The sequence below is a fragment of the Hylobates moloch genome, unplaced genomic scaffold (assembly GCF_009828535.3).
Source record: "Hylobates moloch isolate HMO894 unplaced genomic scaffold, HMol_V3 SCAFFOLD_7, whole genome shotgun sequence".
Taxonomy (NCBI): Eukaryota; Metazoa; Chordata; class Mammalia; order Primates; family Hylobatidae; genus Hylobates; species Hylobates moloch.
In genome coordinates, this window is record NW_026652282.1 from 58,373,394 (window position 1) to 58,387,308 (window position 13,915).

The 13,915-nt window shown below is 44.7% G+C and overlaps 1 protein-coding gene across 1 annotated transcript; it reads right to left on the minus strand.

Annotated features, from left to right (window-relative positions):
- SNX12 (sorting nexin 12) lies at window positions 1-11,974 on the minus strand. The gene is made up of 4 exons (XM_032757140.2): window positions 11,676-11,974; window positions 6,416-6,511; window positions 5,411-5,535; window positions 1-4,686 (listed from the first exon to the last, which is right to left on the minus strand). Exons 1-4 carry the CDS (start codon window positions 11,838-11,840, stop codon window positions 4,584-4,586), a joined length of 489 nt encoding a protein of 162 aa, XP_032613031.1. The 5' UTR covers window positions 11,841-11,974; the 3' UTR covers window positions 1-4,583.
- Between the last annotated feature and the right edge of the window lie 1,941 nt (window positions 11,975-13,915).

The window sequence follows — 13,915 nt, forward strand, 5'->3', positions numbered from 1 at the left end:
TCTGAATGTATTTTACTGTTTACCTAAGAACTACTGTTTTATCCCAATTTCTAATTGTTCTTCAACTGGCACTGCCTCTTAACCCTTTATCTTTAGTTTCTTTATATCGAGTAGTTGATGACCTATATAAAAACACTTAAAACCATCATAGGAAACACCTATTTAAAGGAAGCCTGCAGTGATTTAAAGAATTCTTTTTTGATGTTGACAATTATCCCTGGTTTGTCTGTTTTATAAGGAATGAGTTCTCTGCTTTTAAATGCATAGACAGACAGGGTATGGACAGAAGAAATAAAATAGGCAACAACTGGTTTTTGTACAAACAAGGTAAAAAAAGAAGAATGAGGGGTGGTGGGTGGTCAGGCAGGGAGTGGCAGAGAACCACATGCTAAATTAGTCACCAAGACTTTATATTTCAAAAGTAAACTCAAATACTAAGATATATAAATGGAATAACAACTACCTAACCTTCAGGCTGTAATTAAAGTGTTGTCCAATTTAAGACTCTACAACTTGAGGACATGTGAGGGCCTTGGAGAGATTTCAGAATAATAAAAAGATAAAAGGGTTAAAAATGAGCCAAGTAAGGAAAAATTAGAACTTATTATATCTAAGAAGAGAATACTAAGGGTGACTCAACAGTTTTCAAGGATATGAAGAAATATCCATTTCAGTGAGCAGCTGTTCTACATTTCCACAGAAGAAAGTAATTTTACTTAAATTATTACAGCATATATTTCAACATAGAAGTAGGAATATCTTCAACATAGAAGTATCTCATGTAGGATAACTACCAACTCCAGAGAAGCCTGAATGTTATCCACCTCTCCTACCTTTACTGGCTTAATTCCTTGTCTCAAAGAATGGGTCAAAGGGTAGATGAGGCATCTTTGGAATGTGAAGATTTAGACTTCTTTCGGGTCTAGCTATGTTCAAAATTTTTCGTTAGCCTCTGTCCCCCAGGTTCCAGCATAAGGTTAAGCCCTTTCTGCACTATAGATAAAGGAGATTAATTAGAGGTAAACATGCAAATACCCGTGTAAATTAGAATTCCTTATCAAAGAAAAGTATGCTTCTCCTCAGTGTTAATGGGTAAGAGGGTTTGGATTTAGGGTTCTTGCCCGGCCCAGTTAATGTGCCAAAATGGCCAATTTGACATCCAAGAGAGATTTACCTGGCCTGATATTTTTAAAAAAGAAAAAGACTGGACAACTAACCAGATGTGCCTGAATCTCTTACTCTGTCTCTAGCATTTTCCTGTCTTGTATAGACATCTCTTCGTTTTGTTTTGAGGCTGGAGTGCAGTGGTACAATCATGGCTCACTGCATGGCTCACTCCTCAACCTCCTGGGCTCAAGCAATCCTCCGGCTTCAGCCTCCCAAGTAGCTGGGACTATCATGTGCCACCATATCTGGCCAGATTTTTAATTTTTTTTTTTTTTTGTAGAGATGAGATCTCACTCGGTTGCCCAGGCTGGTCTCCAGCTCCCGGGCTCAAGCAATCCTCCCAAAGTGCTGGGATTACAGGCATAAGCCACCACGCCCAGCTAAACATCTCTTCAACTGAACTCTTAAGGTCTACGAAAAAAGAGAATGTAATATCATATTTTACTTGTACCGCAACCACTCCACCCTATCCCCAGCCCTGCTGTTAGCATAGGACCAGACACATAGAAGACTATTAGCACTTGTTAAATGAGTTGTCATCTGTCCAAATTTTTGTTAACACTTTATTTTATAGCTGCTTTTCTATTTATTCTGCAGTTCATTCTCTAACACTGCTGGCTACAAAGGCTGCATCTCTCTTTACCCTTCCTTTCCTTTATTTCACAGAAATACCCATTCTTCCCTAGCCCCTCAGATATTTTTAGTCATCTCATTCATGAACTACCAGAAACCTCAACTTCCTCACAGCCCCCACTCTTCTACTTAGAACCAAATACTGCTAAGTAACGTTAATTTCCTTTTTTTTTCCTTTTGAAATTTTTTTGTAGAGACAGTGTCTCACTCTGTTGCCCAGGCTGGTCTCAAGCTCCTGGGCTCAAGCAATCCTCCTGCCTCAGCCTCCCAAAATGCTGGGATTACAGGCATGAGCCAACCACATTCAGCCTTAATTTGCTAATGTTTTGAACACATCACTTTCTATACCTTCTTTCCATGTTGAACTACATCAAAACTAGCTTTGATTTTCTAAATGACAAGACTGCTACCTCCTCTCATTCCAACCCTTGCCAAAACCCACTCTGTGTAGGGAAACCATTTCAGAGCTCATTGGTCAGATGAATATCCACCCGCCAAAAATGCTGAGAGTTCACCCACCTTTCTGCCTGTGTCACATTTATTTGGAGAAAAAAACAGTGTCAGTTGAGATAAAAAGCCTATAGAAGAAATGTTTGTTGGTGTTGTGTGGGTGTGTGAGAGGATGAACACATGCATGTGTGTTTATGTACATGTATTACACATGCAGACACACACACACATGCACACATATATAATAAATATATTCTGCCCAAATTAGCACAAACCCACAAGCTTAAAAACCAGATCTGCTAAATGTGACTCAAACAACAGGTACTGAGCCTACAGCTACTTCCTGCAAGCAGATGCATTACCTCTGTGACAAAGTCAGTTGTGAGTTGCAAGAAGGATAGGTAAATATCATTAAGATAAGTTAAGATTCTGCTTTTTAAAAAAATTTAAATGCAAAACATTACCTCAGGACACTGGCCACGTTGTATGATTTCTGCATAATACCCAGCATATCCTAGACACTAAAGAATACTAAATTTACAACTTAAGCAGGAAAACAGAGGCTTGCTTCACAGTGGTTTAATATGAACAGAGTTGAATATGACATTGTCTGACAGAAGAATGAACAGTTTGCTGAATAAAAGCCCCAAGTCAGGATATATATACACAGCAGAAATGGGGCCTCAGACTCTCAGCACTTGTGCACAATGAAAGAGGAAATCGTTTTTAAAAAATATCTATAACAGAGGATACAAATCAAAAAGGCAGCAACAACAACATTGGCGAGGTGGGAAAGGGAGCAGAGCCTCTCATTAGGGGCTGCTTAGCCCCTGGCACAGGCTCAGCAGCTGGAGAGCTGTCTCAGGGAACTTTAACATTTAGATTGGTTCCAAATCCTATGTCAAAATACATCCTAATCTCTCTGATCGGGGTCAGTCAGAATCAGCAATCCTTTTCCCCAATGCCCTGCATAGAAAACTCCAATCTTTCCATGATAGGGAGTCTAAGCAAAGAGCCCCCACCTCTCACCTGGCACCAAAGTTAACTTGCTCTCACCCCACCACTTGGGACAGACATTGGGCCCCAGCAAACAAACCACCCCCTCCAAGACAGAAACCAGGATAGTTGCCAGCCTCAAGAAGCTGCTTCAAATGTTAAGATTTAGGAAATCCATACCAAGCTGCTATCCATAGTTCAACTTCTGGGGAAAATGCTGGAGTTGCATGAGAAACAAGTGCAGGCAGTTCAATAACCCTGTGACCACGCCGGGGAGGGCAGCAAAAACTCTTACCCCTGAGCCCCATTCAACAGCTCAAAGTGCTTAGGAGAAGTCAGAGACTGTGTAGTTGGTTTGTGTGCTTCTGCCCTGTGGCAGCACTAAATGGGACGGGGGAAAGGAGAATGGAAGGAAGACAGTGTTGATGCCCTTCCCTACCGTGGGGAAGAGCCTAGAAGATAATCCACTCCCACCCTTCAGGGAGTTACCTGGCAGTGGTGAGTTGCCCCCACCCCCTCAAGCCACCAAACCTGCAAAGCCAACCCATAAAGTAGCAAGGGCTTAGGGAGGGAGAACTGCTGGCCCATACTGACTCACCAGCTGATGAGCAAAAACAGGCAGCTAGAGTGGGAGCCACAAAGTGAGAGGGGCTAGGCAATAGGAGCTCCCCTACTGCCCTATGGCTTTCTTCTGACTCTGAAGCAGCCATAATGATGGGCCCAGAAAACCCACACACCCTGCTCCATACAACAGACTGCTTGGACTCTAGGAGGATTACTGCCACGGAAAGCAACAAGGGAGAGAGAAAGCAACAAAAGAAACTGTTAAGAAAACTGGGAGCAGGCCTAAAGAAAACAAGGAAAGCTTCTGAGTCTCTACCACCTTTCCAAAAAGGAAAAAATACATGCAATTAGGAAAGGCAGGGTTTTTCCCTGCTCAGTGTTCTTGGTTAAACCTAAGAGTAAGAAAAATCCCCTGGACTTGCAGCATCAGTATGTATCCAAGTGCCTCACCAGCACAAGCGCCCCCCTCCCCCCAGGTTAGCCTTCTGGCATGGGTAAATGCCCAAGAAATTGCTTTCCAGTCTAATTCCCCCACCCACCCACCCTAACCCCAAGCAAAGGGCATCTGCCTGTGGGTTCCCACCTCTCCTCAGAGAAGAGGATCCTAGCAGAGTGCCCATATGGTGTAGTCAGGTACCAGGGAGCACAATGCCAGACAGTCTATCAGGCCAGGAGATGGGCAGCCAACTTCAGATCAAAGACAGAGAGAGGCTTAGTGTAAAAACCAATGTCATTTCAGCAGGAAAGTAGAGGGCAGGTGGTGAGAGGGGCTCCTACTGGCGCACCTTCCCCGGGACGTAGTTCCTGTCAATTGCCTCCTCCTGCAGGAACATGTGTAGGCAGCGTTCATTCTGAGCCAGTGGGTGCCCAGCAATTCTATAAAGAAACCAGGATGGTTATCAGTAGTATTCAGAATCAGAGAGAATTAGCAGAGGGATGGGGATGCGGACAGAGGAAGAAGGGCAAGGTCAGCCCTAAGGTTCAAGCCAGTAGAGGACAGCAGTAGGGTACCACCTAAACCCTAATATTGTAAAGGGGACGGAGGATAGAGAGGCAAGACAGGGAAATCCCTAGATATAACCAACATGCAGTGCTTTCTCAGGCCCTGACACAAAGGATCAGAATCCTACTCAAAGGAATGGAGTTTTACTGTCCAGTCAGCCCACCATACAATTGGCACCACATCATGGTACCCATTATAAAAGGTGAGCTGGGTGCAGTGGCTCACGCCTGTAATCCCAACACTTTGGGAGGCCAAGGCAGGTGGATCACTTAAGGTCAGGAGTTCAAGACCAGTCTGGCCAACACGGTGAAACCCCGTCCCTACTAAAAATATGAAAATTAGCTGGGCATGGTGGCCGGCGCCTGTAATCCTTGCTACTCAGGAGGCTGAGGCAAGAGAACTGCTTGAACCCAGGAGACGGAGGTTGCAGTGAGCCGAGATCGCACCACTGCACTCCAGCCTAGGTGACAGAGTGAGACTCCGTCTCAAATAAATAAGTAAATAAATAAAAATAAAATAAAAGGTGAGGTAAACAAAACATATAGAAAGACTACGATGGCAAAAGTAGCAAGTGGAGCCCCCAGGAACTTGGCTTACTTGTTAATAAACTGCTCGAGGCCCTGCCTCCTTTCTTCGATGAAAGACTCTTCAAAGATCCCTTCATCTCCTCGGAAAGGGAGCTGCCGCTTCAAGGCTTTCCCAGGCAGTGGTGGTACTACAATCTGCAGGCACACACAAAATTCCAGCCACATGGGAGAGAGACAGAATGGGAATGAGATGGTAAAGCACTGTGTACCTCATTTCTTATTAGGCATAGGGTCCATCCTGTCCCACAGCCCGCAACTTGCAAGAACTAAGACCATAAGAACAGTCAGGATGGCTCAGGTCAAAAATTAATCCGTTGCTGTGGGAGGACAGGTTTACCACCTCAAAAGAAGGAAATAAATTCCAAATAATCCTCACTTTCCTTAACAAGCCACTACCGTTCAAGAATTTAGCTAGGATTTTCCTGACATTAGACTTTCCATTTTTAGCACCTACAGGAATTAAGTTATACAACTTTACTAGTGACTAAGTGAAGTAATACTTTAAAAAAAAACTTGTCCTGAACTTACCTTTTTCTTTTTTTTTTTTTTTTTTGAGACACAGTCTTGCTCTGTCACCCAGGCTGGAGTGCAGTGGCACGATCTCAGCTCACTGCAACCTCTGCCTCCCAGGTTCAAGCAATTCCCATGCCTCAGCCTCCCAAGTAGCTGGGATTACAGGCATCCACCACCACACCTGGCTGATTCTCATATTTTTAGTAGAGACGGGGTTTCACCATGTTGGCCAGGCTGGTCTTGAACTCCTGACCTCAGGTGATCCGCCCGCCTCAGCCTCCCAAAGTGCTGGGATTACAGGCATGAGCAACTGCGCCCAGCCAGAACTTACCACTTTCAAGTTTCAAAAGGTATCCCCCGATCTAAAATACTGAGATTTGATGGATAAGAATGTGTTCACCCTCTTCATTCCCTTCAAGACTTTATAGACTGTGGTTGTATGCCCCCTCAGCCTATGTAGATCTCCTCCTCCAAAGATGCCACACAGAGAACAAGGCCATACCTTGCTATCTCTCTCCAGCTCATTTTTCAGCCACTCAAAGTCACTGTAGCGCCGCCGTACGCAGGACTCTTTTAGCTTGAAGATAGGTAGGTTTGTCTACATGGAAGGAAAAATTAAAGAAGAAAGATGGTAAGTAATGTTCAGCCTGTGGTAGCCACCTGTCTGAGTAACTTGGACAGGTCCCAATGAAGAAATAGCTCCTAGGGATCATGCTCCTATAACCCTTTCAAATCACCACCAGGTAAAAACCAACCCTTACCACATCCAACCTTATCACAGCTGATGATCAGAAGTCCCTTGCTGTTTAGAATGTATCCTACAAGTAGACTTGCAGTAGTATGTAAATATGTACATACGAGAGTTTTCACCAGCCTTGGTGGCTCACGCCTGTAATCCCAGCACTTTTGGAGGCCAAGGCAGGCAGATCACTTGAGGTCAAGAGTTCAAGACCAGCCTGGCCAACATGGTGAAACCCTGTCTCTACTAAAAATACAAAAATCAGCCAGGTGTGGCGGCACACACTTGTAATCTCAGCAACTTGTGAGGCTGAGGCAAAAGGATCACTTGAATCCAGGAGGCGGAGGTTGCAGTGAGCCGAGATCACACCACTGCACTCCAGCCTGGGAGACAGAGTGAGATTCTGTCTCAAAAAAAAAAAAAAGTTTCATTGCATTTTATTATTTATAATAATAATAAATGTCTATGAGTAGACAATAGGTTACAATGAATTATGGCATACCTGTATAGTAGAATATTAAATAACTATGAAAAGAATGTGAAAGCCAGGTGCAGTGGCTCACACCTATAATCCCAGCACTTTGGGATGCCGAGGCAGGGGAATCACCTGAGCCCAGGAGTTTGAGACCAGCCTGAGCAACCACAGCAAGATTCCATCTCTACAAAAAGTTAAAAAGCCAGGTGTAGTGGCAGTGCTCACTTGTGGTCCCAGCTACTCAGAAGGATCACCTGAGCCCAGGAGGTCAAGGCTATGGTGAACTGTGATTATGCTACTGTAATCTGGCACAGAGACTCTGTCTCTCAAAATAAAAATGAAAGATCTCTATGTGCCAGTATGGAAAGATATTAAGTAGTAAAATCAAGGTATAGAACAGTATATATATAGCTTGCCTCTATTTGTGTTTTAAAAAGGGATGTATATGTATATATTTATACTGATTAATAAAGTATTTATGAAAATATACTGATAATGGTGATTGACTTTGGAGAGTAAGAGAAGACAACTGGAATGGGTGGAATAGTCACGTTTTTCATTGTACAATTTGAATTTATCATGTGTACATATTACATTTTCCTTTAAAAAGTGAATTTAAATTCCCTGTAAAGAGATAAACACATCCAAGGTATGCCTACCTCTGCTCTTCCTGTCCAAATCCTCTCCATTCTACCAGTGCTCACTCAACTCTCACTTCATACAAAAAAATTTCCTGACAACACCAACTGGATTTATTGGTTTTCCTCCTCTCTGAACTCTTCTGACAGTTATACTTTAGCATTGCCTGATACACTATTGTTTTATGCATCATGTTTGCCTGTCTAACTAATCTCATTAAGATCAGAAACTATGACTACTTCTGCATCTTCTAAAATGCAGAATATGCAAGTTACTCAATAAATGCTCGATTAATAGAGACTCCATGTGTCTGTTTATCCTCTCCTCATCTAGAAAATGCATAAGAAATCACCATTACAAAAGTTGGCTTACCATAGCTTGCTCCCTGATATAAATCAGCTCATTCCCACATTTTAAACACTGAAAAGATTCCCAAGGCTCTAGCGGCAACACGAATCCCCTGACAAACAGAAAACCCTGATCTTCACTCCTGTCTACAAGTTCTAAATAGAAATGGCCAACCACATGTATTAAAACTGACCATATTTACTGCCAGTCAATTCAGGTGAGAGGATGAATAAAATAAACTAGTTATCTCCTTTCTCCACAACTGCCTCTTGGCAGGAAAAGAGCATCTCGAAACTCTATTAGAGCTTCACACAGATCCCACTACAACATGCTTTGTATTTCTTGACACTGGAAATTGTCTTTTCAGAATCCAGTTCTCAAATAGGCCATCAAAAGACAAATAACTGGCCAATTTTACATTAAACTCCATCCAGGATCGTCAAGGTCCAAGGAATGTCAATAGGTTGAAATGGAGTGAGATTCATATAAAGTAATAGTACTAAACCATTATTTATTTAAAAGAATAAATAAGGGCTGGATGTGGTGGCTCGCGCCTGTAATCCCAGCACTTTGGGAGGCTGAAGCAGGCAGATCACTTGAGGTCAGGAGTTCCAGACCAGCCTGGCCAACATGGTAAAACCCTGTCTCTACTAAAAATACAAAAATTAGCCAGGTGCTTGTAATCCCAACTACTCAGGAAGGTGAGGCGGGAGAATTGCTTGAACCCAGGAGGCGGAGGCTGCAGCGAGCCAAGATCATGCCACTGCCCTCCAGCCTGGGTGACAGAACAAGACTTTGCCTCAAAAAAAAAAAAAAGAATAAACAAGGCCAGGCGTGGTGGCTCACACACTTTGGAAGGCTGAGGCAGATGGATCACTTGAGGTCAGGAGTTTGAGACCAGCCTGGCCAACATGGCGAAACTTCATCTCTACTAAAAATACAAAAATTAGGCCGGGCATGGTGGCTGACACCTATAATCCCAGCACTTTGGGAGGCCGAGGCAAGCGGATCACTTGAGGTCAGGAGTTCGAGACCAGCCTGGCCAACATGGTGAAACCCATCTCTACTAAAAATACAAAAATCAGCCAGGCGTGGTGGTACATGCCTGTAATCCCAGCTACTTGGGAGGTTGAGGCAGGAGAATCACTTGAACCCGGGAGGCAGAGGTTGCAGTGAGCTGAGATCACGCCACTGCACTCCAGCCTGGGCTACAAGAGCAAAACTCTATCTCAAAAAAAAAAAAAAAATTAGCCAGGTGTGGTGGCACCATGCCTTATGCCTGTAGTCCCAGCTACTCTGGAGGCTGAGGCAGGAGAATCGCTTGAACCTGGGAGGCACAGGTTGCAGTGAGCTGAGATCATGCCAGTGCACTCCAGCCTGGGTGACAGAGCGAGACTCCGTCTCGGAAAAAAAAAAAAAAAAAAAACTGTGGAAGGGACCGATTAAAAGTTTAGTGAGTAGAAAAATTTTGCATGCTAAAGTTTTGCTACTAAGCGTTGTCAAGGAGACAGAAGTGTAGTAGAAAGAATATGGAGTCAGACATATTTGTGTTCAAATCCCAGCCCCGTCAGTTATAGTTACGTGTACTTGGGCAAGTTACTTAAACTGCATTCCTCCTCAGTTTCCCATGTGTAAAACGAAGTTTTGTAAGGATTAAGACAAATTAAAACCTAGTTCAGTGCCTGGTACACAGTAGGCACTAGATGAACAGTCCCTGTTGTTATTAGAATACCTGGAGTAGGGCCAGGTGTGGTGGCTCACGCCTCTAATCCCAGCCCTTTGGAAGGCCGAGGCAGGAGGATCACTTGAGGTCAGGAGTTCAAGATCAGCCTGGCCAACATGGCGAAACCCCGTCTCTACTAAAAATACAAAAATTAGCCGGGCATGGTGGCATGTGCCTGTAATCCCAGCTACTCGGGAGGATGAGGCAGGAGAATTGCTTGAACCCAGGAGGCAGAGGTTGCAGCAAGCCGAGATCGCACCATTGCACGGCAGCCTGGGCAACAGAACGAGACTCCATCTCTTAAAAAAAGAATACGCGGAGTAAAGAGCGATTTCATTCAGAATCCCTAAGACTCTTGGGTAATGAATCAAATGTCTCCAAAACCCCACAGCAGACAGCCCTTATGCTGTACTAGTTATGCCCAAGCTCCCTCAGGTAACTAAGTTCTCCAGCACTGACAATTTCCTGCTTTTATCATATTCTGAAGGACCTAAATTCCATTCTCCCCCCAAAGACATGATTTCAAATAGTTGTTATATAGACAAGTGTTTCTCATGTTTTGCTATTCACTTTTCTTTCTTCAGTTTGGACTTTGCCAAACTTGGAATCTGGAAATCATCATTTCTCAATAAGATTTCAAAGCCCAAGCAGGAGACCACAATTTCTCATTCAATTCACTCCTTCAACAATGAAAGCACATACACTCTTTTAGTTCTTCAATGCTGTTTGAGCAGGATGCTGTCCATAGAGAATATTCTGGCCTTTTAGTCTGAGAAGAAAACATAAGGAAAAATAGAAAATGATTCTCAAGCTGTTTTGCCTATAACCACTTCAAGTGGGCAAAAGATCCTGCAAACCAAGTACTCTATCTGCACATTCCATCCTTGCATTATGGGCTAAGCACTAGAGAGTAAAGTCCTCTGTCATGCATGCTGGAAGAAGCCACTCCTGGGCAGTTCTGAAATGTCATGTATTAAAGTAACTACAGACCAGGGTCAGAATCCAAAAGGGTAATCTAGGACAGAAAGGGCAAAAAGCCATTCATATACAAAGTACCTAAACGAGAGTCAATAAATACTGAAATAAACATTCTGGATACTTCAAATCTAAGGGATCAGCATAGAATGAAAGCAGTGACTGACAAGGCACCAATCCCAGGGCAAGGCCAGGTTTCAAGGCAAGACAGCATGTAATACCTGCGAAAACTTAAGCATAAAACATTTCTCTCCTTCAGATGCTGATCCGACACAAGTTAGGAAAGCGCTCGGTCTCAAGGAGACTCCCTTTCTTATTTCTGCTCCCACAAGCCCACTGTCTGCCTTTTCTGGAATCTATCTTCCCTTTAATTCAAGGCTTTGCTTAACTCCATTATCCCAGGGAGACCGCATTAGAAAGCAGCCGGCCTTCCTGCCCTCCCTCTTCAGACTTCCCACAACCTAGTTTAGTTATGGAGCTCAGCGATATATCGCCTTGGCTTTCCATCCCCCAGCCCTCTTCCATCCTCCCTCCCTTCCTTCAGTCGCTACAGCCGTGATTCCTATCTCCTTGAATTCCTCACTCTAATCTTTTTCCATCCACCCCACCCTATCCAGCCACGCTTCACTTCCTCATGGGTAGTTTTCCTGCATCCCCGTCCGATGTCTCCCTCAGGAGTTTTCTGCATCCTCCGGCCACAACTGAATCCGCAGACCTCGTTCCAAGCCTATTATGCCCCTAACCCCCAAATGACCCCTAAGGCGTCTTCCCCGCCGTTAGTTGTCCCCGCGGTAGCCTCCCTCCCCCCTCCCGCCCGCGCCGCCCAGTCCTCCCTCAGCTGTCTCCCTCACCCCGTGACTCACCCGCATGCGAACCTCATAGGTGGTGAAGCGCGCGCGTCCCACGCCCACCGTCTGAGGATTAAAGATGTCGATCTCCAGGAAGTTACTTGGCGGCCCGTAAGCGTCGGTCAGGTCCTGCGGCTTCGAGTTAAGGCGCCGGGTGTCAGCTACTGCCGTGTCCGACATCTTTCCGAAGGAGAGCCTGGGACCAGGGAAGGGGGGTGGGGGACAGAGGCCTGAGGCAGGAGCGCGCACGGCCCCTCCCGCTTGCAAAATAACCAGCCAACCCACAGGCGGCGGCGGCGCGCACGCGCGCCCACGCACGCACGCACGCGCACGCCGCACGGGTCCGGGCCCCGCGCCCTGAATAGCGGCCGTGCTGACTGCTGCGCGCCCTGTAGAGTGGAGGCCGTATTCAGGCTTCCGGTTGATGTTTGTGGCCACCCAGGAACCTGCATCCCCAATACGCAGTACCCAATACCCTGCTTAGCAGCACAGGCTGGCTCCGCCAATCGCGGCTCCTCAACCCAAGAAGTTGTCTCATACCGTCTATCAATCAACAGTGGGCACTGCCCCGCGAGCCAGGCTCCTACAGGGATAGGCCGAAGCCCCGTGACCTGAATAAGTACTGGTTTTCCGCGAAAATAGAAGGGTGGTCTATGGAGGGTGGGGTTCCAACAATAGTACTGAGAACCTATAACGTAGCGGTCCCACCTGTGCCACTGATGGTTTCAGTTCACGCCACACACAATGGCGCACTCAGCACTACATATGGCGCCAGGAAAGCAGCAAGCAACTAGGATGGGGTAAAGAAAGACATTTCTCTCTCACTTTTCAGGAAAATTGGGCATATCTTACTCCTTGTTGCCACACTCCAGGTGTACTCAATCTTACATTTATCAGCAAATTGAGGGTACTTATTTCATACCTTGTATTTCTACTCCGCAGAACTCCATACTTGGCACTGCTCTGAGGTTGCTTGCAACCCATAATGGAGATAGAATAAATGTTTACATGAGAATATCTATAGAAATATTAATATTTATATGACTAATTTACATATGCTCCACATTAAAGGGTAGACTGGGCGATGATTTCAGGTCATCCTTTCTCCACCTTTCCCTTGCCCTTCTCTACTCAAAAAATATTTCCCATATCACTGATGCCTGAAATTCTTTTAACAGAGTATGAGGCCCTACAATTTCACAATTGCTATTTAATTCAATTTAACCAATATCCACTAAGCAACTACTTAACGTGCCAAGCACCATGCTAAACACTAAAATCCTAGCGTTAAATAAGAGAGTCCCTGCCCTCAAGGAGTTAACATTCTAGCAAGGGAGACAAGTAAACAAAACTAATATAACGTGACAAATACAAAATAAGTAAATGTTCAAAGCAGCACATAGGAAATGTATAATTGGAAAAATTAGGGGAGGCTCCCCTGGAGGAGGAAACATCTGAGTTTAACAGACATGAAAAGACATAAAGGACAAATAGGAGTGGAAATAGGGAAAGGTAATTTCTGGAATAAGAAACAGCATATGCAGGCCGGGCACGGTGGCTCACACCTGTAATCCCAGCACTTTGGGAGGCTGAGGCAGGCAGATCACTTGAGGTCAAGAGTTCGAGACCAGCCTGGCCAACATGGTGAAACCCCGTCTCTACTAAAAATACAAAAATTAGCTGGGCGTGGTGGCACACGCCTGTAATCCCAGCTACTCGGGAGGCTGTGGCAGGAGAATCGCTTGAACCTGGGAGGCAGAGGCTGCAGTGAGCTGAGATCACACCACTGCACTCCAGCCTGGGCAACAGAGCAAGACTCCATCAAAAAAAGAAAGAAAGAAAAGGAAAAGGAGAGAGAGAGAGAAAGAAAGAAAGAGAGAGAGAGAGAGAGAATAGGCAAAGTCCTTGCGATAAGAAACAGTGGAACATTTTTAGGCATTTATCGCCAATTCAGACTGTGTGATGGAAGTGTTTAGAAAGGTAGACTGGCTAGGGATGGGCAGACAAAGGATGATCCGCTTATATTAAGCAAAGGATCTCTGACTTTATGATAGGTGATACAAAGCTTTATGGTAGGTGATAGGGAGTCACTGAAGGATCCTAAGCAGGAAAAATACATGATCAGATTTATGTTTTAGAAGAATTGTTTTGTAGACAACATGGAAGGTATGTTTAAGTTGAATTATGAAGGTATTGACAATAAGACTCAGAATCAAGTGGTGATGGTACAATGGAGAAGAGGGAAGAGATAGGAC